This window comes from Corvus moneduloides, chromosome 6, assembly GCF_009650955.1.
Source record: "Corvus moneduloides isolate bCorMon1 chromosome 6, bCorMon1.pri, whole genome shotgun sequence".
Classification (NCBI taxonomy): domain Eukaryota; kingdom Metazoa; phylum Chordata; class Aves; order Passeriformes; family Corvidae; genus Corvus; species Corvus moneduloides.
In genome coordinates this window covers 54,429,569-54,456,263 of record NC_045481.1, presented here as the reverse complement: position 1 = coordinate 54,456,263, position 26,695 = coordinate 54,429,569, and the positions used below count along the sequence as shown (strand labels likewise).

At 41.5% G+C, this 26,695-nt stretch overlaps 1 protein-coding gene across 6 annotated transcripts in view; it reads right to left on the bottom strand.

The window, feature by feature from the left end:
• MICAL2 (microtubule associated monooxygenase, calponin and LIM domain containing 2) overlaps positions 1 to 26,695 on the bottom strand; it is a 118,057-nt gene that overhangs the window by 42,234 nt on the left and 49,128 nt on the right. The window contains exons 9-27 of one of the 6 annotated variants that reach the window (XM_032111137.1): positions 26,509 to 26,624; positions 25,321 to 25,447; positions 25,041 to 25,131; positions 24,802 to 24,949; positions 22,174 to 22,373; positions 21,580 to 21,692; positions 18,450 to 18,521; positions 17,727 to 17,876; positions 16,504 to 16,608; positions 15,064 to 15,282; positions 14,753 to 14,854; positions 14,029 to 14,157; positions 8,386 to 8,484; positions 7,889 to 7,969; positions 6,337 to 6,523; positions 5,193 to 5,281; positions 4,768 to 4,867; positions 1,871 to 1,928; positions 362 to 583 (exon numbers count right to left, since the gene is read on the bottom strand). In XM_032111137.1, the coding sequence (XP_031967028.1) occupies positions 1,888 to 1,928; positions 4,768 to 4,867; positions 5,193 to 5,281; positions 6,337 to 6,523; positions 7,889 to 7,969; positions 8,386 to 8,484; positions 14,029 to 14,157; positions 14,753 to 14,854; positions 15,064 to 15,282; positions 16,504 to 16,608; positions 17,727 to 17,876; positions 18,450 to 18,521; positions 21,580 to 21,692; positions 22,174 to 22,373; positions 24,802 to 24,949; positions 25,041 to 25,131; positions 25,321 to 25,447; positions 26,509 to 26,624 (2,169 nt within the window). In that variant the 3' untranslated portion in view covers positions 362 to 583; positions 1,871 to 1,887. Of the gene's footprint in view, positions 1 to 361; positions 4,868 to 5,192; positions 5,282 to 6,336; positions 6,524 to 7,888; positions 7,970 to 8,385; positions 8,485 to 14,028; positions 14,158 to 14,752; positions 14,855 to 15,063; positions 15,283 to 16,503; positions 16,609 to 17,726; positions 17,877 to 18,449; positions 18,522 to 21,579; positions 21,693 to 22,173; positions 22,374 to 24,801; positions 24,950 to 25,040; positions 25,132 to 25,320; positions 25,448 to 26,508; positions 26,625 to 26,695 lie in introns of those variants that run through there. The other 5 variants (XR_004240640.1, XM_032111135.1, XM_032111132.1 and 2 more) reach the window with 5 other exon arrangements.

Genomic DNA, 26,695 nt, shown 5'->3' with positions numbered 1-26,695 from the left:
AAGGAAAGGTAGCTGAGGCCAAAGAGAAGAGGACAAGTGCTGTTTGTGTATGCAATACAAGCAACCCCCGTGCCCACCAACACCAGCTCATCGTTCCCAGGAAGGGTAAATCCCAACACCAGGCACCTTGGATCTGCAGCGATGGGATAACTAGTCAGGGACCTTGATGTGTACCCTTCCAAAAGGGACACACATGCAATTACACCACCAGAGTGAAACTCTCGGGCCTTGGGCTCAGGCCACAAGCAGGACAACACCACAGCATCCACCACAAGAGGAATGTGCAAAACCAGCATGAAGTCACTGCTAAGTCTCTGTACCCAGGAAATTTTTATAAAAGGAAGAGATGAAACAAGGAGACTTATAAAGAACTACATTTATTTTTGTTTACAGCAGATATCATAAATAAAGCTAAAACAATGTTCACCGTGTGCAAAATACAGAATTTCCATGTGAAAATTCAAATACAGAGTTAAAAACTATTTAATAAAAATATTCAGTTAAGATTATAAAGTAAAATGAAGACAGAAGATTTAGGAGGAGAAGGACAGAATCCTCACTGGGCAGGAGAGCAAGGAAGACTCTGCAACAGAGAGTAAAAAACACAGCAATAGGAAGTGGTTTGAAATGGCAGACCTTTATGTCATGATCTTCATATTAAAGCATGCAGAGCTTTCTAGCAACACACTGCAGCCCTGAAATACACAGGGAGTCACATCCCAGCCATTTGTGCAGGAAGTGACATTTAAAATACAGAGAGATTTTGTGTGGGCACAGTGTGGGGACTTTCAAAGCCATCAAGTCATTTTAGGATACCCACATAAATAAATATTCTTGGCTGAGTCATGTGAACATACAGACCAGCAACATAAGGAGCACAGGGCTCTGACCCTGCTGCCCTTCCACATTCCCTGCTGAGGTGTGTGAAATGGGGCAAATGGCAGAGGATGTTTGGCCCCTCCTAAAACTGCTCCTAAGATCAATTCCCAAAGGCCCTTCCCTTTGAAAGGGATCCTTGGCAGGGACAGCTGGGTTATGACAACGTCAGCCAGACCCTCAGTGCACTTGCTGGTCAGCTTGAGCCCTTGGTTCTTCCTGGGATTCATTTCCCCTTCTACACTGTCACCCTGTGACTATGCAAACTGGAACTTATGTTAAAAATACATACAAAATAATGGTGGAAGTTGGTCCTGGAGGAGGGGTGGCCAAGACAACCCCAGACATCAGAGTGCCAAATGAGGCCTAGTTAATGAAACCACTCAAACCAAAACACTCTGCTTACAGAAACCTGGCATGCTGATATTTCAGCCTGAGAACCACATGCACTTTTTAGGCCTGTCTACGATGTCACTTGGGGTGGCAGACTAGAATTTGCATCGTTTTGGCTACTTTTTCTACAGAACCTTTTTATACCATACTTTTCCAGTAGGAAAGCAGGGAAGTGCTCAGACACTGCTTGCTCATTTTGTGTTTGAGTTTGATGGAAATAGGCGCTCATGTTAACCAGGAGAATCAGCTGGGTAATCACACCCTGACCTTCTTTTAAATCTTTCCTTCAGTCCTTTGAAAGAAATAAGGCTTTGTAAGTTCTTTCAAGAAACCCTTTACTTGCCTAACTTACCTTAAAGGCACAGGGAAGCGCACATGCACAGACACAGAGAGAAAAACATTCCCTACAAAGAGCACAGACGACACGTTTTCTAGAACTGTGGACTCAGCAACAGGTTAAATCATCATGCCAAAGCTCCATTAATATACCAGACACACAGATTGCTCCAACAGTTAAAAAACAACCCCAAAACACACAATGAAATGCTGTCAAACAACAGGGTTAGTCATGTAATTTTGGATCTGGAAAAAAAAAAGTCACCTGAGAGCAGAAAGGCTTCAGCCAGTGAGCGGGTGCAGCACCGGAATGTTGAATTGGACTAAAAGCAATGAGGGAGATTGCAGAGAAGACAGCAGGGAAGAAAACACAGAACTTCACTTGGTTATGTAGGAAAGCATCAGGAAGATTACATAGGTACAAAGAAGAACTGGCCAAAATGAAACTGCATTTTTCGTCACTCAATTATCAATGAGGACAAGTAGGTATGAATGTTACTAGCAGAACAGTAAGATGAAGAAGTGAAAAAATCAACTAGTTGGAGTGATACCAATGAAATAACCCTCCCAACAGAATCACCAGCAAAATCCCAGTGGAATACGCATGGTAATTAAGATTCCTCAGGAAAACATTGTCACTATGCAAGTTCCTGAATTCTGTTGTGGAAATGTAGGGATTTTATGCCCCATTATATAAATACATATAAAACCAATATCGGATTTTAAAGGTTTTTTTAAAAAACTTATCTTTACACTTTCTACTAGTAAGATTCATTTGCTTTAAGTTCATTGGCCTGAGATTTCCAAGTTTCTTACTACATCACCATTTTCTCTAAGTTTACCATCATGCTCACTCTGCTGTAGTAAACAGCAGGAGAAAACTGTAGGAAAAAGCATTCCTAAACACTCTCCTACTGACAAACTGAAATCAAAACTGATGGCAGCCCAAATTTAAAAACTTTACCACTCAGCAGTTTGCTGTGTTGCAGGAGTAACATGGCAAATTGCACTGCAGATTGTCTCTTTTTTAGGGTGAAACAGTTACTATCATTAACAAGTAATTAAAAATAATAGTGTTTCAAAGTCGGATTTTTTACATGCTTTAAGAAAGGTACAGATACCTTAGATATATATAGATGCCCACCATGTTACTGTAATTATTGGTGCGTCCAGTCAATGTAAAGTTTGGCTGAAATACATGTTTGAGCATTAATGGCAATTTATGTCAAAGGAATGCTACCTTATATCAAACAATTTTCTTCAAGCACTTTTTCAAGTTCTGTGCATAAAATGAACAATGTTTTTCTCCAAAATACATAACCACTCTAAAATGTGAAAAGCTCATCCTCATCGTTTAAAGAAAGTCAAACTATCTAGAAGAAAGATCCAGTTAGTCATTTATTTTAAACAGCAGACACATTTCCTTTTAATACCTAAGAGGCAAAACAATTCAAATCGTCTTTTCCCACACTATATTAAAACAAAACAAAACAAAAAACCAAACCCCACGACCTGCCAGCCCATAAGCAGCACAGTCATTTGGGACCACTGGATGGTGATCCTCAATTTTGGTACTAACTGAATGCAACAGTATTTCCTATTGCTCATGCCACATTCTTTTGGCTACAAATAAATGCTACAGGTGCTTTTCATTTTAAGCTACACATATTGCCATGTTTAAGTATTTACCCAGTTCCTGGTAAACTTCTGAATGTATATAATACTTGAAAGGCAGTGAGCATGCTTACCTCCCTGGCTAACTAGCCTGAAAGTAATCAGAATTGGGATGTCACTGTGTCCTTGCTGTTTAACAGATTAAGGCAGACCACCTGATTAAGGTAGACCTCGTTGAGGGACATCTGAAAGAATCTACTTATCTGCTGCTCCAGATAACAGAATTTCACCTTTCTGCCACTAACATTGAAATGAATTACCCAAGTAAGAAGTTATCTCCTAAGAATACATTTATAGGCTTTTGATGTTTGTTCTAAACTTGTCTCTTTAAAAAATTCCAAAAGACACGGGGGGAAGTGCCTGCACAGAGGCACAACAGGAGAAACTTCAGATACAGAGGAGTGCTCCATAAATTGGTATTCCTTGTATAAGCCAAGGAAGTCTTGACTTGAAGAGTGTCTGGTCCACCTCTTTCTACCAGTTCCTTTGACTTAAAATTTCAATCAAGCCTTCACTCAGCTAACATTTGCTCTTCAAATTTATTCAAAAACCTTAAATAAATTAGTGGAACAGGTAACACCCACTATTAACAAAAGATATCAATCACATGTAAAGCAATGCAAAAGGGAGGACTAGGAGCAATGTGAATTATGTACATGATTTTTTAAAAAACATATTCATGCATGTTATAAACCTCATAACCCAGAGGAAAGCAAGGAAAAAAAAAAAAGCTGCGCGCCATACTCAGGTTTCAAAACCCAGTCATTTGTCAGAAATACTCCCTGAAAGAACATTTATTCTTTCTTGGTCTAACTGAAAAAAGAAAAAAAAAGCTGGGGACAGGAGGCAGGGAGAAAAATGGTTTCAAAACGTACCATCTTCCCCAATGGCCTGATCACAGAATAAAACAGGGGGGAAAATAATCTACAAAACATCCTTCATCTGTCTCCATGTTCTGGAAATGTGTCTGGACACTGTCCTTCATGCTCTAACATACAGTACATTTTATGTTGTAAATTTCGATTGTACCTCATTTCCATCAGAAGGGATCCACCGTTCAATGAAGTCATGCATGAAATTGCATGAAAAGCAAAAACAAATCCCTCCAAACCAAAAAAAAAACCCTCAAGAAAATAATTAATTTTGAAATTAATTTTTTGAAAATCTGAAAGGCACAACTGAGCAGGACACGTAGAAGGATTCAAACCCTACAGAATCTTTTCACCCCTTCAAGCACATTTTCAAGTGATAGCTCTGCTTCCCGGTACATGTGAGTGAGTACCTCTAGGAGAGCACAGAGGAGTGGCACACCAAGGCTCAGGAGTTCGTACAGGTAGGTATAGTTATATGCATTGTCCCTGAAATGGAGGTGGGTAGCGTGCAGGAAACCATGCATCCAGTTAGACAGGCGTCTGGGAATGTCAAGCAGATCCCTTGTCACCCGCAGGGGCCAGCTTAGCGTGCCCCTAAAGAAGGAAGTCAGGATACCTGGGGACCTGGCCTCTGGACTGCTAGCAGTGGACAAAGTGCTTTCTGTGGTGATCTCTGTGGGTTTGGCTTCCACTTTCTTCCATGCTTCTATCGCCTCCTTATAAAGAGCATTAAAAAATAAAAAGTGTTAAATATGCTTTTAAAGTATGTAAGTCCAGTTTCTGCTACTGTCTTCATGTCTTTATATACATTTTCATTTCCAGTTGCTCTTAAGTTCAACTTTACTTTGCATAGGAAAAGCTAAATTCCGTTGAGAACCAGATTATAAACACCCCAAACTCACAGAACCAGGAGGTTTGTATTTTAGCACTGGTTTTACTGCACATTAGGCAGAAAACATCCACACAGACATGTAAGTAGTGCACCCTGCTCCAGATATAAAGCTGCCTCAACAGTGCATTAGCAATATAATCAATCCATACCTTTCCATGGACCTGTATTGTTGCTCTTCTCTTTCTGTGTTTCGTACTGATTTTGCAGTGTGTAAAGTGAGGTTTACAGTAAAATTTACCTACAAGAGGGAAACATCAGTTATAGGACATGTTATCTATACATATATGGAAAAAATCACTGTTGCATCTCTAAAAAAAATGAAGCCAGGATAATGAACAGTTGGCAGCAAAAGGAATGGGAAACCTGGCACTGACACTGCTAAACAGCTCTGAATAGGTTTCTTTTACAGATTTGCACATTAGTTCAATAACACAAGGTCATTTATCTACCTCTCAGGTATAACATTAATAAACAGCAAAAAAACAACATCCCATAAATACAAAGTCACAAACCAAAACAAGACATCAAGCAGAAAAAAAAAAGTCAAATAATCAGCTCAAAAAGATGACTTTGCAGATTCTCCAGACCAAAAAAGAACCACTTTGACCTTGAATCTTTAATCCTTTTGCAGAGGGACATCAGGTTAATAAGCGGATCTACTCAAATAATTTGGAAGGGGCAAAGGAATTTTAATTCGGTTTGATAATTCCATTCCAAACTAAAAAAAAAAAAAAAGAAAAAAAGAAGGCTCTAGATGGGATGGAGCACCCAAGATCTGAACCTCCTGTTCTACAGCAGGCTGGAGCCTGGAATAAATTACACTGTGCTTGGCCAGTCCTACTGCTCTCAACTCCTGACCATAACATCTTAAAAGAAATAACCTATATTCCCTGCATCCATGTAAATCTGCCATTACTATGGCTTGTTCTTATAGATCACATTATTTAATGGCCAGTTTTAAATGAGAGATAAGAATAACTCTGTACTATTAGAGAAACCTCACTCCCTCTGCCTCCCCTTACTTTGACCTGTGATTGGACAAAGTGCATTTTGGTCACTCCACTTATTTCCCACTGAGGATTTCTTCATTTAAAGCTCAGGCCTGTCATAACTCAGCTCTTTTGAAAGACTAGGACTGCAAGTACAAGGACTCAAAAGATCAGCACGGACACAAACACCACACTTGGCAGACCTCCTCCTGACCGTGCTACTGGGCCAGATTTTTTCCCCAGTTCCACTAAAAGCACCAATACTTAGACATTTCAAAATACTCTTAAATAGCTCCTACATTACCTTCTTCAACATCAAAGGCATAAATTCCTAGGCGGAGTGTTGTAGAACATATTTCACACTTGAAGCACTCCCTGTGAAAGAAGTGGCCTTCTGCACTCAGCCTCTCCATGACATAGACCCGCTTCTTGCAGAAATAACAAATGTCACTCCCCCCGATAGACATGGGGAACTCTTTTCGCAGAGAACCCTGTTAAAAGATAAAAAGAGAACATAAGGCTGTGGCCCCACACCCAGATATAAATCCTGATGAAGGGGGCAGCTGCTTTAGCTGCTTGAAGCGTCGCACGGCACCCTCCAAGCACAATTACAGTAAGCATCAGGCAGCTTTTTTTATTACTTGTTATTGCAATTCTGTAGGTTTATGCAGCAATTAATAAATCTGACATCACGAGGACTTTAAAGGGGTGACTTTCATGCTGGCCTTGCATCCAGGTTCCCTCTGGGAGTTCACCAGCATTTTAGTTACTCAGGTCCAAGAGCAGCACCATCCCCAAGTGCTCCCTCGTCACCCTGCACCGCCCTGGGTCAGGGACTCGTGTCTCTCTCAGGAGGTGAAGGCACACTTCACCAGCCTCAAACAGATTTGCATCTGGAGCCAAGCAAACAGATGCCCTGAAGACTCAGTTCAGACACACTCTGGAGGAAAATGCAGGCTTGTGCTTTAAGGTCCAGGAGGAAAAGCAGACAGTCTTCAACGCTGCTGTCTGAAGCACCCTTCCCATTGCCACAGATGTGCCTCCCCTCTCAGCCGTGCTCCTCCTGAAACTACAGCCCAAGCTGGGGCTCGGTTAGCTTTAAAAATCAGTTTGTTTCCTACCACAGACATTCAGAACACTTTTAACACATTCAAAATATAATCCATATTAACAACGTGAAACTATTCTGAAAGTTTGTTGAAATTAGGCTGGCAATTAACGTTCTTTAATTGTCACAAACCTCATCCCCTCTTAGATATACATGCAAAGGGTACAGAAAAGTGAACTAGGAATTGATTAGATGCCACTGGACTTCCCTTTTCTTATCAGAGGCAGGTATGAGGATGTTACTTTGCATTACTGCATTATGGTTGGTACAGGTGAGCATGCTGTGTCAGCCACATCCACCACCACCTCCCTCCCCTTCCACCATCCCTGCTGCCACAGGAGAGGTACCACACGTGGGATTCAGGAGGAAAAGTCCAAGGCACATTCAAACAGCAGCACAGAGTCCACACAACTCATCTTTCATTTGCGAGCAGAAGGTGGCCTTGGAATCATTTTTAATGTTAAGTAGAACTCACAATTGTCATTGCCACGTTGTCCTGGGCTTAAAAGTTGAGAGTCCTATTCCAGATCTGCCATTAGCAGTCCGTTTTGCTCTGATGGATCATTTTAGAGCATCAATCTTTCCAACCAACCAACCATGCAAATGGAAAACCACACAGATGTGTTCTTAAAAACAAGGTGTTAATAGATCAGATAGTTACAACGAAGCTGAAACAACTGAGTTTAGTGCTGGCTGGTAAGTAAAGTGTCATCACCACAACACAACACCTTACTTAGCTTCCCAATACCTGACAGCTCTGAGCAGTGGAGGCAGCAGATGGAGAGTCAGGAATGGGGCAAGAACCTGCAGCTCTGTCCAGAGACCGCTTCTGAATTCAACACAGAACAGTGTCAGAGTTGAGAAACAGCCCTCTTCAAAAGGAGGCACGGTGATTCAGCACTTTTGTGTTAAAAATAACTGCATAAGCATGCACAAAACTTTCTTTAGAAGCCACCCTGAGTAATAATTGTCTTCTGTTACTAATTCTACAGTAATTACATTTAATAAAAGCCTCCTGAAGTTTTAATTCACACAGTCAAGTAATAAAAATATGAATAGAAGATGTGGTGAGCAACATTTCCATCAGCACATTGTGCCAATGCGCACTTGACTCTTTAGTAAGTGTTAGACTAAGACCCTTCATAAGGCTTCAAGTGCTCCACAACTGGGGTCTTAAGCAAGGATGGCATTCTGGGAACACCACTCTTAAGTGAAGTTACTGTTTCTTTGTGGGTTTAGTCTTACCAGTTCAAGCTGTGGCTTGGGCCTGTGATCATTCACATACAGATTTACAAGAACTTCAGCCACAGCTCCAATTACACATGAGACCTTTCCTACAGTCGTCTAACCAGGAAAGGGGAGAAGATGAAGAATAGAAGGAAGAGCTTTAGTTACCCTTGAAAGAGAATTTAAAGACAAAAAAGGACAAGAATGATTTGGACACGTGCAAACGTCGATAAAGGGAGGCAGGAGAAAGAGCAGAAGGCAGGTCCAACAGAGCACAAGCACGTTCATGCGTGACCAGCATGGTCCAGGTGGGGCCACAGAAAGCTTCTGTGCAGCCCACATACTTTTCCCTGAGGCTGATGGAGAAATTCCTGATGGGAGCAAATGCTTCTCCTCAAGGCCTCCTGCTATGTTCATGAAAGGCTGAGCTGGGAGCTACTGCCTGGCTATCTGAGCTGGACATTCTGACATTAAAAAAACCCTATTGTTCACTTCAGCTTCTCTGGGACTTGGTTATTACATTTCAGAACAGGAGTGGGATTGAGCTCCACATTAACACTCCACAAACTGTGACATTTCAGGGAACATTCTAGGAAAATGTGCAAGCCAAGTCCCACACAGAAATGTTTTGTTGATGCTCACAGGGCAACCATTCGCCCTCTCCCCAGTGACTCATTGTAATTCCAGGGAAAACTGAAGAAACTACACTCACGAGAGGGAAACATCTCCTTTAACCAGCTTCATCACACTGCTGCAGCCATGAAAGTTAGGCTGTTTTTAACCAAATTTATCAATCTGGCCTGCAAAGACACAGCAGTTGCTTAGGCTGTGGCTCCAAAAGCACAGTAGACAGACTGATAGTCATCAGCATGACCCATTCTTCCCTGCCAGAACACGTGCCTGGGCACTGGAAAAGGGGAAGGATGTGTGTGCAGGAGTGTGCGAGTGGTAGCAGGTAGGTAGGTAACTCTGGTCCTGAAAAAAAGACAGTAAACACTTCACAGATTTACAGAAATATTTTCTACCCTAAATCAAATTTCCTGTAGTGATTTAGATTTTTGCTTTCTAGTCAATGTAAGATCCCACAACCCCTCTGGTAGCAAATGCAGCCAGGGTCATCCTGGTCTGGCCAGGGATCTGGTACTCTGCTTCTGAAGCCAGGGCATTGCTTTTCCCGGGAGGATAAATACATGATATCATATCTTACACTCCATTTGCCTCTCACAGAGCCCAAATCTTAAGGAAGTCCCCCTCTTCTCAGTGAAATGATTTCTCTACTGCCACCACACCAAGTCCTGCTAATTGAAAGGTTTTAAAATACCAGAAAGTTACCATGAAGAAGGGAGAAAAATATAAATGCAACGGTATTTTCAGTACTTTAAAACTATTTTAAAGCATTTTCTATCAAGTTTAAAAACACCTATAATGCACTGTGGGTGGGTTTTCAAAAATTAATATGGATAAAAAAAATTCAAGGGAACATGTCCAACCCTTTACTGCTCCCTTTATCTTTTGGGAATTATCTCATAATTAACTTGATATCCAGGCAGGTACAAAATATACATGTTAAGAATACAAAGGCCTTTTAAGGAACAAGTTTCTGTACTGTTTGGTTTTGTTTAACATAAAAAGACTTTAAAATATTATTCAATATCTGGACAACTTGTGGGTAACCACTGCAAAGGAAAATGCTAATTACATACCACAATGCTGTCCTAAGTGGTACACCAAATTATAAACCAATACAAGAAGTGCTACTTGCTGCTACAGGACAACTACATTCCTTTCATTTGTTTAAGAACATGGAACAAAAAAATTTTCCTCCCCAAATTCTGCACCTCTGAATATGCTGAGCAATCTCTAGGCCACGTACAAGTTCTTGTCCACAAGCTCCAAGGTAAAAGAAAGTGTTCAAAGTCAGGTGAAGCAGAAAGTTTTCCTTGAACTAGATAAATGCTGGAGCAGTCAGTTAAATAACAAGGCTGTGCATAAAGTGCAAGCAGCTGAATTTCAGGAAAAGTATCCTTGAGCCCAAACTACACCTTGAAATTAATCAGGTTGCCTGATTGCTGTTCTCCACCCATTGGAACAATCTATGTCAACATTAAAGCAGTCAAAACAAGAAAATTGCATGTTTATACATACTTCAAAAATGTTATTAAAAGGAAATGTTCCTGTAATGAATGTGAATTCACATTCCAAGTAAAAGCAAATGGGATTTCAATTTAATTTAGTGTCAATGCCCTCAAAACCATGCTTTAACTTTTGGTCAGCCCTGAACTGGTCAAGAGATGCTCGTTGTACATCCCCTCCAACAGAACTATTCTGTTGTGTCCTGTTCAAGTGCCACTCAATCACCAACAAGAAATATCAGGGCAGGATGAGGCTCCACCAGGGCAGCCCCAAGGGCAGCTGGCACCCTCAGAGACATGCAGAGAATGTCCTTACAGCCCCTGAGGCTACTGCTGTACGTGAAGTCACACACACAGCTTTGCCATGCTGAGGTCACTGTCTGCATGGAACAGGCCACTGCTCACAGTTCAGGCAGGTTTGTGCCAGCAGCTTTAAAGCCTTTATGAACAGGAATCTTAAAGAGTTACCTTACATGGCAAATTTCAGAGAACAACCAGAAAACACTTAAAAATCCCAGGTGTTGGCGATTTACTCAGACTGCTGACCTGTCAGTGGCACGCTGCTTTTCAGCAGGTTGATCAGGGTGGCTATTCTGTATTTCCTTGTGCTATTATTCAGAACTGCACAGCCAGCCAAGTAAACCTCAGTAGCATTCTCATAAAACAAAGGAAACATGCTCTCTGTCTCCAAAAGCATACAATGCTTTCCCTTTGTTCTTTCATATCCTTAATGATTTTCCTGGTCTTATTTTGCTTTGAGGGTGATTTATTTACTTTTGGTACAACCTGCTACGTCTATTTTCCCTCTGAGATAAACAACATTTGAGTAATAAGTTACTGTGTGTAGGAAACACCCAAGCCCTGCTTACTGCTGGTAATTAAGAGTCACGTCACTGAAGGAAAGTAGTTGGTCCAAACTCTGCAGGGAGCACACTGATTGCAGGAACTTCTCAGTTCTTACGACACACTGTGTGGATTCACTCATGCAAAGCTCAGATGAACAGAGTTTTATGAAGGTCAATCCAACCTCAAGCAAAAACAGGAATAACCAAAGCCCAGCCTGTAATCGAACATAGGCTGAGTCACAATTCTAGCTATGTGAATTTTGACAGCTGATTGAAGCTAGAAGGTACTTTTGATTATTACTGGCATATTGCACATAAAAGGCAATTCTTAATAAGTTGTAATGACTGCATGGCCTGAAAGAAACAATACAGTCCCACAGTCTTCTTTTCAAGTGCTCCTTTCAGGACTTACACTTAATAGCAAGTGTCTGTAATTAGACAGTATGATTTCATAGCCACCCTTTTCAATAACTGTGTCACCAAAACTAATACTGTTCCAATGAAAACTTAACAGGTGCAACGGATCATCATGTCTGGTAACAACCTCAGAACTCACCTGAAATTAAAATGACAGCACTAGCTATTTAAAACCATGGGAGGGTGCTGATATTTATAGGTCTTATACCATGAAGCCTTATAGAACTCAAAACACTTCTATTACCTTCTGGTTTTCTGCTGGGGAAAAAGCAGAAACACTGACAGCAACACACAGGAGCTCTTCCTGTTGGGTTATCAATCCAAACCACGTTCTGATACTGAAGTCTAGTCTTACCTAGTGATAATTCTCAGAACAGAGACTAGAAATACAAATTCTGAAACCTATAACCCCCCTCAAGATAACACAGACACAGGCAATTCCTGGTACACATTCACAGCAGAGAGGTCCAAACGTATTGTTGAATTATCATGCACAGCACTTGAAAATGCACACTGCATCTGAAATACTCTGGATTTTTATTTATATAGCACGGCACATTTAGTCAGTGTTTTTTAGAGTAGGATAAAATTTTCGCATTCTGAAAAGCGTGCAATCGATAAGGATAACACACAGGGACAACAATTTGACCATGAAAGGGCATGGACAGATTCTATTAGCACAGCTGTCCCACACAGAAGGAGTAAAAGATCACCTGATCATTACCAGACCTGCTGTTTAAAAGTTCTCCAAAATGCCACACAAAATGCACCATATGTACACCTATGAAACACATACAGTGTACAAGAGGCCCTGAGCTGTACAACCTATGGAGCTGTGTATGCAGGCATCAAGATGCTCATGCATGTAGATCTGCCAAAGCGTAAATGCAGTCCTACTTAACCAGCCAAATATTTACCCAGTGAGATGAACATGTATTTACTGTGCTGGTGACAGAACTAGATTTTCTTGCTTCAGCTGTGCTGCATTCTGCCAGTATCTCTAGAGAGAGCACTTTTCAACTGAAGCAAACTCAGCCTAAGTGAAACCAAGTCACAGCAAACTATTCGTCTACTGTTGTTTAAATACAACAGTAAACTAATAAAGGCTGTCTGAGCACTTAAAACAAAATGCAGGTTTTAAAATATCCAAAAAAAAAAAAAAAAAAAAAGAAAGATTGCACAGGACAAAGGCTTTCCAAGAAAAGATGTTAAAATCCCAATGAAATTACTGCTCACAGAGTTTCCATATGATTAAAAGCCTAGTTCTCATATTCTAAAGGGCTTTTCAGATAGCTTGGGTTTGGGGTGGTTTTTTTTTTTTTTATTCTCTTTGCAGAGTCACAATAGCTCTCCAAATCAAATGAGCATCAGCCCCCAGTCTTTTGGAAACCATGACTTAGCTTAAAACCCATCACATGCATTACCTCTTCGGTCATAAAAAGTAAGAGGTAAATCCAGGCAAAGGAATTATTTGGAAGCTGAAGGGAATTAGGGGATTACTGCAGCAAGGCACCTGCTGAGTTTGCAGTGTCCTTGGAGGGCCGTGTACATTGCATTTCCCTGGGGATTGAGAGCCAGGCAGTCATTTCAACACAGCCCATTAACATCAGCCTAAGTAGGAAGAACTGAGTATCTCTGACTCAAGTGTCATCTCTTTCATTCAGAATATGCATGTTTCCTTTCCATAAGGTCTGCTGTTACAAAGAACTGAATTCTAGCTGTTAGTATGCAGAAGCAAGTTTAAAGTACAAATCATTGACCAACCAACAATAAAATGTCTGCACTGGTAAGCGCTCATACAATTCTAAGACGTCTTCTGGTTAAAATAACCATTATTGTGCAGGTTTTCCCCTGCAGACGAGACAGATATTCTTAAGGAAAGAAACACAAATGCCACCCAAGAACAACTAACCAACCCCACAGCATCCTGTTTGCTTTATAGTGTGAAGCTTTCTTCAGCATGCCTGTGGTATTATCCAACAGCAGACCATTTAAAATAAGCAGCAACGCAGAGTGTTCAGAATTGAAGTAAAAAAATGTTAACTATTTGCATTGTTCTTCAGCTTTTACCTGAGCCATTTCTGATGACGACATTTCTCTTACAAACATGCAGAACTAACAACAGTAAACAAAGTTACATTTGATTTAAATGTGAATTACAACCTATACAAGAGGTCTGCTGGCAGCACCTTCCATCCAAGCCATTTCTCAAGCAGCTTGAGTACAAGTTTGGGTTTTACATGAAAAATCTCTTTATAATAGAGTACCTGTTGAGAAGAAACAGCAGAGGAAGCTGAACCAACAGATGATGAAGCAGCAACAGCTGAATGATGAGGTGGAGAGCAAGAGGGAGTTGGGGGCTGAGAATAGGATAAGCCTTTAGTAGGTAGCTTATTCTGTATAGAGCAGAAACAGGAGAGTTATCCAAGAGACAGTGACATCAACACAGGTTAAGTTCACGATCAGGCATCAAAAAAACCAGGAAGGTAACAATGACACAGTTCTACCCCTCTCTCTACTTCTGCACAGTAAGGAACCATGGAAATCATCATGGCATCTTCATGGTAAATGATATTATTGTACTGATTTTTTAATAGAAATATTCACAGTGCACAGTAAGATAGTGCTGGGAGAAAGCATAATGAAATCCAGGAAAAACTAGAGTGCGCCAAGTACCACTGCTCACCAACTGATTAGGAAGTGTGAGCCACCAGTGTGTGCTTAAGCACAAGACAGTTTATTTGAACACACTTCTCTCCAGCCAAAGCACTCTGATTAGCTTTGTGATTCAGACTGTTTTACCTCAATTAAATTATGCAATAATATTTAAACAACGCTTTTTACTAGTTTCAGTGGAATCCACGTTACTTTTCAGATCCACACAGAATGAAAGGAAAGTTAAAACCAAAACCACTGAAATTTTTTTCCCTTCATGAATTCTTATACGTCTTCCAATTCAGCAGTTCTTCAGGTGCAAAACTTAAAATTCACCTTCGGAAACTCCATGTATCCAAACATTGAGGCGAGATGTGCTGCTTTCTCTTTAATGTTCTTTTTATGGAATTCCCTATTTGCTATGGTCTGAGCTCTTTTCTGCAGTGACAGCCAGGGAAGGACAGCCAAGAAAAGAAAGAGAGAGATTTCAGTTAAAACCACATCCATCAACACAGCATAGAGGTTTGTAGAAAGACTTCTTACTGTCTTAATACAACCTACAGTCAACAGAGAAAAAGCCACCAAAAACAGTACACAGAATATCACAGGCAGTTAAGAGACAGAAAGGAAAAGAATTTGCTTGTCACCTGTTTCAGTTTTTCCTCCAGGTGCTGAAGACGCTCAAGCACTCCAGAAAGTACAAATGCAGCAGAACAGGCAGATGCGAGATTTTCAGAGGTTTCTGACAGACTGGGCTGGGGATCTGTTTTTTGCACAGTCTTTGCTCTCCTGGCCATATGATCAGAACCATTTAAAGACTGTTTGGGTTCCCTGACCTCGTGTTCACTCCTAGCTACCACCTGAAACTGGGAAACACTGGAAGTGAAAAAAACTCTGCTTTCTGCATTCCCATGCAGCATATGCAGCTTTTAAGGATGCTTCCGAAAGCGCGGCACAGTCATGCACATAACTAGAAGTAAAATGTTCTCACAACACTCTTTGCACACTATCTACTGCACCTCTGGTGCTTGTGCACATGCACTGAAATAAATCACAACTTATGCAGGCCTTGACATCCTTCCCTAGGTTTGTGAGTTTTTGTGAATAACCTCAGACAGCATCAGTGCAGAAGAACTACATCTCCTTCTAGGGCTTATAGAAAAGGTTTTGGGTTGTTTTTTTTTAGCATCACATCTGCCCAAAACTAAGCTTATAATCAAATTATATGTATGAGGATTTCAGCAGTATTTCTTGCCATAGTTCTAGATCTAGTCTGACACAAGTCAAGATATACCCTATTTCAGATTTAAGGCATTTTCTGAGGAGTTCAGAACACATATCTGAATTTGACTTTTCATATAAAAGAGCTTCTGACCTGCAGATTTCCACATGCAATACAGATCTCATTTCACTGCAGACTGCTCTTGAAATGCCACTACAGGATGTTTACTTCGATTTAAAACTCTGATGTAAAGTCAGTATCAATACTGTTTGAGATGAGATTGCTTTCATTGAAAATACTAAGAGAAAAATTTAGATTACGTCTTCAAAAAATTTTCCCCATATCTGTGATGCTGCAAAAGAGCTTTCAGCAGAAATTCTTATCACAAGTTCTGCTTACAGAAATAAAACACCTGGGCATCAATATCAGCTTTTCAATGCTCAAGATTTTATCTTAGACATTTTTGCCAGGTTTCTGTCTTAGCCTTATCATTACAATAGCCCAAAGCATCGAGTACATGCACAAATTTTCAGGTACTGCTGTAGTTTTCTCACATGTTCAATGTAGCTGTGTAATTACATTTATACAATTTGAAGCCTAGATGTGATAACATAGAAATCAACACTTATGTTTTCAGGGCATTTCTACACTTTCAGAGAGTTTTCTCATCTGGAGAAGCAGGCGTAAAACAGCCTTAAACTTTTAATGTGCTTTTCACAATTCTCAGCTCAATGTGTCTGTGAACTCTGTGCAGACCCCATCCAAACATGGCTTTGTATACTGTGTAGCTCTGCAATGACAGTGAGTTCCCAGCAGTAAGAGAAATGCTGTGCTTGCCAGGTGTTACCCATTTTGAGCTTCCTACCTGCCTTTTTGGTTGAGGTGGAAGAAGGCTCGGATCCAAGGGTTTAGCAAAGCGAGGATTAACAGGAGGCTCAGAAGAGAGCAGGGCTGGTCTATCTGTTAGCTCCTTGTAAAGCATTTTTAAAATTGCAAAGACAGAGTGAAGGAAAAAAAAGGAAGACAGTAAATAGGATTCAAAGAGTTTTTGAGGCAGAAAGAAATAAAAGCTGCTTTTAAAGACACAACTATGAAGCTTAACAACACGTTCTGCAGATTTTTGCCACCCACCCATTTTATTAGCAACTTCTACCATCAAATATATCCTTGAAGTTGAACACGTTCAGTATTCTTTAAAAGAATTTTTCATCAAAATAGCTTCCTTCAGCATGGCCAAGGAAATCTCTGGCCACTTATACCACACAGAAAGCTCAGAGCATTGAAAGGAACCAGGTAGTGTGCAAACAACTTTGGTTCAAGGACAGAGAAAGTCACTGGACATCTATAAAGCCTACACTACTGGAGGACCTAAATATTTAAATAAACAAATGGATACAAGGAAAAAGAATTAAGCCACCATCTTTGTCAAAACATCAACACCTCGCTCATCTCCTTCCTTCAGATCTTTCAGGTGACAGATCCAAACTCTACTGATTCAAACTATTTCTGGCTGAAGTGTGATTTTTAGCTTCTCATCCCTACCTTTGCAGCATGGGATTGTTTTTAAAACACCTCTAGTCACACTAGAAACAAACCATGAAAACACTGCACAATGCACAAGTGCGTTCCACTCTGCCTAGTTTTGCAATGGAAATGGCAGCCAGACGTTATCTTGCAAAAGATTAGGTTCCCTTTTAACGCTTCCTAGATTTTCCACAAAGAAAGAGTCCACAGGATATGCGGTGTCCTTTATTTGAAGAATATAGGCAACAACAGGCCTTCTTGCAATACTGTGTGCAGCCAGCTTAGACTTCCAAATAACACAAATTCTACAGGCTGACTTACATGAGATTTCTAGACACTATAACACACAATAATACATCATATACACATTAGTCAATCTATATGAGTTGTATTTGTTCACCAAGAATTGAGAGAAATACTTTTAATTTGCATGAAGTATTAAAAAAGGCAGCCCATTTGAACACCTAACAAATCCCTTTCTTCCCTTGGAAATCTGCATCACTTTCACAAGGAGGGACTACAGTTTAATTCCAGAGATGACTTTCATGTTCATCCATGACCTACCTGTCTCCGCAAAATTGTATTTGAAGAGTTCTCTTCAAACTTTGCCAACAGCTGAGTTGCCATTGATTTCACTTTGTTCTGGTTCGTTCCTTCTCTGCCATCACTCTGTTCTTTCCCAGCATTTGTCCCTTGGCTTGGAAAACCCGAAGTCTGCAAGGAAACAACAAACTGTGTTTTTCTTAGGTTTCCTACAACACTCATGAAGAGAGAGGAGGAGAGAGATAACATCCTTATCAGCAAAGGGTGAAAGGAAATACAGTCTACAGTATACTAAAAATGACATGTTTAGCGTGCAAAAGTCACCAAAAATATTTTCTTGGGTCCCAGAGTACAGTAAAATGGAACATTAATCAGTGCTGCTATTCATAAAACAGAGTCACAAAGGTAACTAATCAGAGAAGGGATAGAAACCAAGCTGCAATGCAAACTCTTCAAATTAAAAATTGTCTAAATAGCTGAGTTAGGAAAAGGAAAAAAAAACCAATACCTTAAATGTTCTTGTGTCAGAACAAAAACTAGTGTAATTCAGTTAATGCTCTACTCCCTACCAAATGATTTCAACTAATTCAGCTCTTCTTTAGTGCATGCCACAGTAAATTCAAGGTTTTAGGGGAGAGGCTTTTTGTTCCTGCCAAGCTCCAAAGGCCCCCCAATTCCCACTGCTTCCTCAGCTCTGGTGCCCATCAAGGAGCTGGACACAGGTGGGCACCACGGAACACCGACCTCCTCGAAGACACCGAAGAGCCCTTTCCGACGCCTTTTGTTCGTCTCATTTTCTTCCGTTTTCCCTTCAGCCTGAAAGGGCAAAGCCAAAACAAGTTCCTTGGATTACTGCAGCAGCTTCCAAGTTTACCCCAGCAGCTCCTCCCAGGATAACAAGTTCCATCACCAGCCAGGTGAGGTCTGGCCTGTGCTCAACCAGGCACACACAGGTGAGCAGTGCCAGCATAAGGGGTCTTGCTGCCCTGCCAGACCCCCCAGCTCAGCAGGATTGCTCCTCATGGCTGGTGTCAGGTCAGTAAAGGCTGTCCCATAGCCCCTGGCTGTCCCAGAGCTCTCACTGGACTCTAATGGGTGAGAACACATGCTTGTACACTTTGCTGAACACAAGCCTTACAACTCGGGTGTTTATCTTTCCCTCTTTCAGTACTGGAGAGTTTATAATTCATAAAGCACTAACACATCCTTGGAGAAAAAGGTTTTACAGCATCAGTTATTCTGTGAATTTTCAGCTAGACTGCACTGTTTTCCAGAGAAGTAACAAAATCCAGAAGTAACAAAACCCCTCACTCTTTCACTATAACCCCCAAATCTCTCTTAACCCAGCTATCTGCACGCAGATCATGAATTCACAGCACAGTCATACTTCCTTTTTGGAGCAATTACTGACTGTCTTAAAGGTCTGTCTCCCTTCTAAGTTTCACCTCCCTGATTATGGCTGAACATTACAATACTTAAGCAACCAAACTGCTTCTTTTGTGCTCGAACTATGCACATATTTCATTATTTTACTCAACTAGACATTACAAAATCAGTAATATTTCATACTCAGTCTGCACAAACTTGAAGAACAGTCAATACTTGGAAATTTTTATCACTTCTTGTAACATTCAGTCGTGAAGATTTCATACAGTGATAATTTATGAACAACAAACTACATTCCAATTATTTGCATTTGCCCATGCTGTAACTCAGTGCCTGCTCAGTCAACTTAAAAAAACCCAAAAAGGAATAAAGAGAGAAAGATCAAAGAATGCAGGCTTCCTTTTTACATATAGACTGTTTGCAATAAATCATTATGCAGTGAGTACGAGTAATCCCAAACAACTTCTGGGCAAACACCAAAAGAATCAGATGACAATATTTTGATTACTTTATCTGCTTTGCTACACTGCCTTTCAAGCAGCAGCTCAGTATAACCCAGCTCTGCACCACCTATAGTCTTCAGTCTACCCAGAAAGGGTGAACACAGAGCAGCACAATGTATTCTGCATAATAGCCTGTGCCACATAAAAGCAGAATTTGCCTGAGTGAATGCAGCAAGCAAGATGCTGCCTTTCAGAAACCTGCCATAAAGGACTCTCAGTAACATGCTGACAAAGAAGTGAAAGACAAAGCAATTTAATTGCCGAGCAGGACTCCAAAAGGACTGCACCCCGTATTGTGTAAACACCTCCATTCATTTATTAGTCTGGAGCACAGGAAATCTCAGTTCCTCTCCAGCCGGGCTGACACTCAGAGGAGAATGGAAAACATGATCCAGCTCAGCACAGGCTGCCAGAACAGCTACAGCCAAACCAGCTCCAGGCCCTGCTTCCTGGTCTCTCACAGCCTGTGCCCAGATAAGGATCCCTCCTCCAGCCAAATCAAAGGACAAACTACAAGCCACGGAAAGTTCAGTTAGCAGCACTCTGTGCTTTCCTAAAGCCTGGATAGAACATTTAATAGATATACACCTGGATAATGCTCAGCACCACTTTTTGCAGGGGAAAGAACCGTAAAACTGAAGACACAGCCAAACTCTGAACTCAAGCAGGTGCTTTACAAGGAGCTTCATTTCCCAGCTAGATGGTTGTGGCACTCCCAAGGCTGTCCTAACCCAAGCACCCTAACCCATGTTGCTTGGTTTCACACCCTATCCATGACAGAGCTGCAAAACCTCACACAGAATGCCTTGTTTCCCAAGCTGATTGGGGAAATACCACTTCCACTTCTCATTTCCAACGAGCCCCTGCAGCGTGAAACCAGAGGGGCCCTTCAAGCAAATCACCTCGTGCTTTCATGTACTGCCAAGAACTACAGCTCCTGCTAGGACAGGAGGCTTATTTCATGACAGGAGGTTAATCAGAGGCTGTATGGCTTTGTAATGGAAAGCTCTCCCCACTGCTAAAAGTCTATTTACTTCTGCAAACAACTCATTGAAAAACAACACTGTGGTCATGATAAAGATTTTTTTTCTAAAGAAGTCACCCACAAGAAAAAGCAAAGTTTATTTTGCCTGTTTGGTTTCTCACTGTTTGACTATCTGGGAACCATGTCACTTGGTTTCGTGTATATGTGGGTGGCAGGGAAAAATAATTTCCTAACAAGGATATATGAAGTTACTGGACAATTGACTGTCCACAGGTTTTGAGAAAGTGTTTGTGGATGGAAAATATTCAAGACAAAAGTCAGCACAGGAAGTATCTGGAAATTCTAGAGTAATTCTTCAGGTGAAAAAAGAAATCACATTTTTACAAGACAAGAGAGCAACAAATTTAAAAAGCAGTATATTAAAATACTGAGAAATGCAGTAGATGTGTACATGTGTTAACTCAGGCCTCTGTAAAGGTTCAAGATTCTGAAGTCTTTAATCATAGCATGTATGGGCATAGATTTTTTTATAAGAGAGGGACATAACGGGGCCTGTCAGTAAGTTTTCATTAATAAGTGACCAAGAGAGAAAAGTATACAGGCATGACTAAGAGATTGTTATCCCAGAGCTGCTGATCAATCTGCCCACTGTTTGTTACCATTACAGGACTCTTCTGTAAGAGCTGGAAAGCTTTCCTTCAGAACCTTGACAGCATCCACAAACCATGCACATCACTGCTTTTTTGAAAAAGCAGCACTACCTCCCAATCAATAAACAGTCTAGCCCAGGATGATTATTTGAACTGGTATATAATAGAATGGCTGTATATTTAACTCCAGGAATACAGAGCTACAGGAATCTTTTTCTTACAGGTAGAAATAGCCCAGAAAATTATAGCAGTGTATATATAAACCCCTTATTTCTGAGCCTGAAAGTTTATTTTCATCTTTCCAAAAAAAAAAAAAAAAATCAGAGGGCAAGTCTTCCTTCACAACTTACCTTTGGTACTCGTTTTCTTGGTAGAGTTAAATTGATATAGTTATTAAAGATGAAATTTGATGATTTTGCTGAACCAAGATCATTATTTTCTCCATTTTGCTTCTCAGCAGCATCTGTCCAAAAAACAACTGCTTAGGATATTTACTTAGATTTGGTTTTAAATTATTTTGACTAAGCCAAAGCTTTCCAGCCGAGTGCTGGCAGCAATTATATATAAGAAACACAGGCAAATAAAAGTAAATACATAGAATGTAGGGTGACTTTTTTAAAAAAAGAAAGATTAAAACGCAAGCATGAATGTGCTGTGTGCAGTCATCCCTACCAGGAAATCACACCAACAACTTGATACACAACCTTCATGATGTCAAGCAGCAGTTATCCAGCTGCTCCTGTTCTCTGAAACCACCAAGGACCCACAAAACCTTGGTCTTCAATCAAGTTTTTCCCCCTTTCCTTGGTTAAGCCCAAGGTAACTCTTGCAGACAGGCATGCCAGAAAGGCTCAGCTGGGAAAGGACTCTTGGCTCCGGAGCAGTGCTCGTCAGCAGCCTGGATGAAGTGCTTCCCAAACCTGCAGGGACTGGGCGTGCCTTACCCACTGCCTGCAGAGGGGTGCCCCGGAACAGCTCGTAGAACTTGGACAGGTACAGGACCATGCTGAGCTTGTCGGGCTCCCCGGCCGAGCCCAGCTCCTGGCCCGTGGTCACAGGGGGGATCCCGAACTCCTGCTCGGCCACGTCGAACGCCAGCTGGTTGTTCTTGACCACATCCTCTTCGTTCAGCGCGTCGAAGTCGCTGCGGGCACAACACGGGGGCATCGTTTGTTCTCTGTCCCTTTGGGAACACACAGTGCTCGCCTGCCCGTGGCAGAGGGGCAGGGCAGCACCAGGAATGAGGGCACAGGCACTTCCCCAGGTCAAAGCTATAGAGTCCACACAATGCCAAAGGTACGAGCTCACACAAATCCCATTATGAGAAATACTGGCTTTGCCAGAAATGTAATTTAAAAGCTTTTTCACTGAACTGGATCTTGACACAGTCCCACAAAAAAAGATCCTCTAATTTATGGAGAAATGCAATTCTTCCTCAGAAGTGCTAAGAAACCTTTTCCTTCTCCAAATACAGCTGAACTACTACAGACTTCATCCATTAGGAACGGATTACTTAGGTTCAATTAGTTCTGTAAATCATCAAAGCCAGGAGGACTAAATTTAGGATAGCACTCTATGGAAGCAGCATGTTATATGTGCGTGTGCACACACATGCACAGGCACCACCTTTCCTTTTTTAAGGTGTTTACACACACAGTTTGAGCAGGGACCTCCTGTCCAGGTCATAACCGAATTTAGCAGTGCACTAAATAAGTACATCACACATCTGGAACTCTGTTATCCACTCTCTAATCCCTTTTTCTATGGGACCTATTCTAAGACTCTGATCTTTTGAACAGCTTCCAAAATTCATGATTAAAATAAACATGTGAATAAATTACAAAGCTCCAGGCAGGGTAGTTTCTTTCTCCTCACAACGGAATGTGAGTTTTTGATTCTCCAAAGAATTTCTTCTCTCACCCACCCACTGCCCATTTCTGGAGCTGGGGGCTGGCCCTGGCAGCCACCTCTCTTGCCTGCCTGGCTTTTATCTGGCCAAGTCCTACAGCAGGCTCACTGGATACAAAAAGCCAACAAAACCCAAACACAATGTTAATTAAACAGCAGGAGGTCTGTTAGCTCAGGAAGATAAATTTATCAACTTTGTAGAGAGCAGTGTAGAGAACACGTTTTCCACAGGCAGCAAAGATTACTCTGCTTTCTACACCCTTTCCCCCAAAAACATCCATAATTCTAATTGTTTTAAACTAACCCAAGGCAAAAAAAAATATCCTACTCTTAAAATCTCAGTTCCTCCTCTGGCAAAACTGTACAAACAAGCACCCTAGGTACTGCTCCTATTTTTTCCAATTTATCACACCTCATAAAAGAGCTCAGTCATTCCTTTCATTTATCCACAATAAAGGGAGGTTGACAGTAATCCATGTGTGACTCCTAAAGCTCTGTAGGAAGACAAGAGAATGCATCCACTGCATTTTGGAGACAGGTGAGGAGAGAGAGTCACCCCACTGACTGCACCCAGCAGTGCTGGCAATTGCCATTTCCTGACACTGTTACACACTGACCCCCTTGTATCTAAGGGACATTACAAAATATTCAGATGCATGAAGTTTGGTCATGCAGCACTAGGGCCCCAGAAGCACTGCTAAAAGGGGAATGCTGGCTTACACTCAGTCCCTAGGGCAGTTAATTTTCAAGGGCCAGCCCTTGTTGTGCCCACGCGAAAGGGCTCTGCGCTCTCCTGGACAGAGAGCTGTGCAAAACCTCCACCTCCATGGTCACACAGAATCACAGATTCACAGAATGAACTAGGCTGGAAAAGACCTTTCTTTAAGATCATCTAGTCCAACCTCTGACCTAACACCTCCTCATCAACTAAACCACGGCACCGAGTGACACATCCAGTCTTTTTTTAAACACGTTCAGGCACGGTGACTCCACCACCTCCCTGGGCAGACGATCCCAGCACGCAATACTTTTTCAGTGAAGAATTTTTTTCTGACGTCTAACCTAAACTTCCCTTGGCACAGCTTAAGACTGTGTCCTCTTGTTCTGTCAGTTGTTGGCTGGGAGAAGAGACCAACCCCAACCTGGCCACAGCCACCTTCCGGGAAGTTGGGGAGAGGCAGTTGTCCAGCACTTCCCTACTTGAATGTCACAGCAACCAGTTCAACACATGGAGGATGGCTCACTCCAGGTTCACCCAGTATTTCTGTAACACATGACTGGGCCTTATGGCTGTGGTTTCAAAAGGACACTGAAAACCTGTCTCCAGGGATCCAGGAACACAGCTCTACACATTCCCCCGGCACTGCAAATTTCATTTGAAATAGACACATGACTCCCACAAACATGATCAGTCATAGGGTTCAAAGCCTTCCTAGCTCCTTGAAAGCATTTATATTTCATTTTAAATGGTATGCAAGGACATAAAGAAGAAACAAAGCAAAACCAACCCCACCCTCTCCACCCCTCAAACCCAGCCGTGGTGTGCACCTCCTTGCAGAAAGCAGCCATAGAAGGGGACTGTGGAGTGTCAGGGTTGTTGTGGCTGGTCTTACACTACACTTTGGTAAATGCCTCACCCAACAAGCTCCACAGATGTCACTTACATGAGGTCAGGCCTGAAGCGATGGATGATTGCACACAGAGCGAGGCCACTTTTCCAGGAGGTGGTCAGGTCAGTGACATTAACATTTCGGTATCCCTCTGTCTGCTTCTGGCACCACGTCAAAAGCTTGTTAGGCCGAATATCTGACTCTGCAGAAACAGGAGAGCAAACATTTCAGTCAGTTTTTGCATGCCCAGAAAGCCACAAATGTCTCCACAGCAAACAGGAGATGCCACTTACCTTGTCTTGTGAGATTCACTGATCTTCTAATGGAGCTCACTCTTGCAAGAGGACACTGCTGTAGCTCATTGGTAACATATAATTGTCTCACCTACAAGGAAAAGCAATTACCAGCATAACGTCAGACAAAAAAACAAGTTCTGATTCCAGGTTAACTTTATCAGCAGCTGGTTCTGAATTAAGGAGTCTCCTGAAGATTTTGTTTACACACTCCTCACAGCTCTATTTATCCTAGACAAAAAAAGAACTGATTTCACAAGCAAGCCTTTTAAGTACTGACCTGGTGAGGTCGAACACAGCTCGAGTTCAAGTTCGGGTATCTTGTTCCCGGGTCAATGGTGTACTGGTCAAAGTTCTTATTAATATTTTCAGGGGTTGTCTGAGGCAAGAGTCGATAAATGCTCTCTCTTACAGAGGAAAAAGATGCAAGAATTATGTATTAAAATAAATATTTATTATATAAAGAGGTTGGGGGCTTTTTGCAGCTGCCTGAACCTCATTTTGATTCTGCCAGGACAAGTGTTACAGACTAAATGCATAATGCATCCATCCCATTTTTTATCCCCACTCAACAGAAGGATGCCAGACAGAAAAAGGACAGCAAACAGACACTTAGAGCTTATGGCCGTATTTTCCTGAGGCAGGAAGTGAGCAAGAAAAAGAAGGAAGAAAAAAAAAAGGAGGTTACATCATCCAGTCATCTGGTTTTGCTTTAACATCCACTCAAGGAGTAACTTCTTTACCACATAACAGCACTAAATCCTGTCATCCTGCAATTCCTATAACCACCACAGCTTTTTACTATGCTGTTCAATTTTCCATTTGGGACTAGGCCGTGTTTGAGTCATCCCACAGGCTTCTATCTTAAAACTTCTCAAAGTGCTGCAGTTAGTAAAGCTCCTGCTTGCATTACCACAACCATGACTATTCCTATTACATATCTGCCCCAGAACAGCCTGGGCAGCTGTAGCAGAGCAGGGTGGCTGCCAGCAGGACCAGAGTCAGCAACTTCAACCATCAGACCATGGTGACACCGGGACTGCTGCTGTACTTAACAACAGATTTTTTGCTCCAGTCAAAAAAAGCTTCTGGTGCAGCATTATAACAATTCTCCTTTGCCACATTTTATCAGCCTAAAGAGAGCACCACTAAGCCAAACTGCAGAGTTAAAATCACAGAGACCAACTTTGAAAGCGGTTAGTGTTGAAGAATTTATTTAGAGTCCTTTCAGGATTTTTTTTTATTTTTATGATAAAAAACCAGGTGTTGAGATGGTTGGAGGTTTGTTTTTTTGATACAAGGTCTCTTTGGTTTATTTCCTTAAGGATCACATTTAATTAAGTGATACAAATCAGTGATTTAAACCCTAGTAATATTTCTCCTGATAGCATTCTGAAATCCACTGCCTTCCACCACTGCTGTGGCTCTCTGAAACACTGGAAATGCTGGAGACCAAAGCAGCACTCACCGTTCGGCCAGGATCTCTAACGGGGGCTTCCCCTGAGCCCAGCTCCGCACCATCCACGCAGTATCAAAGGCAGCCAAGAAGCCTCTTGCACAGCCAGTACCCATTGGCCAGAAGGGCTGTAAGAAGCATTTACACTTTAACTCCTTGTATTTCTTAACTTCTTATTACAAAGGTAATTTTCAATGCG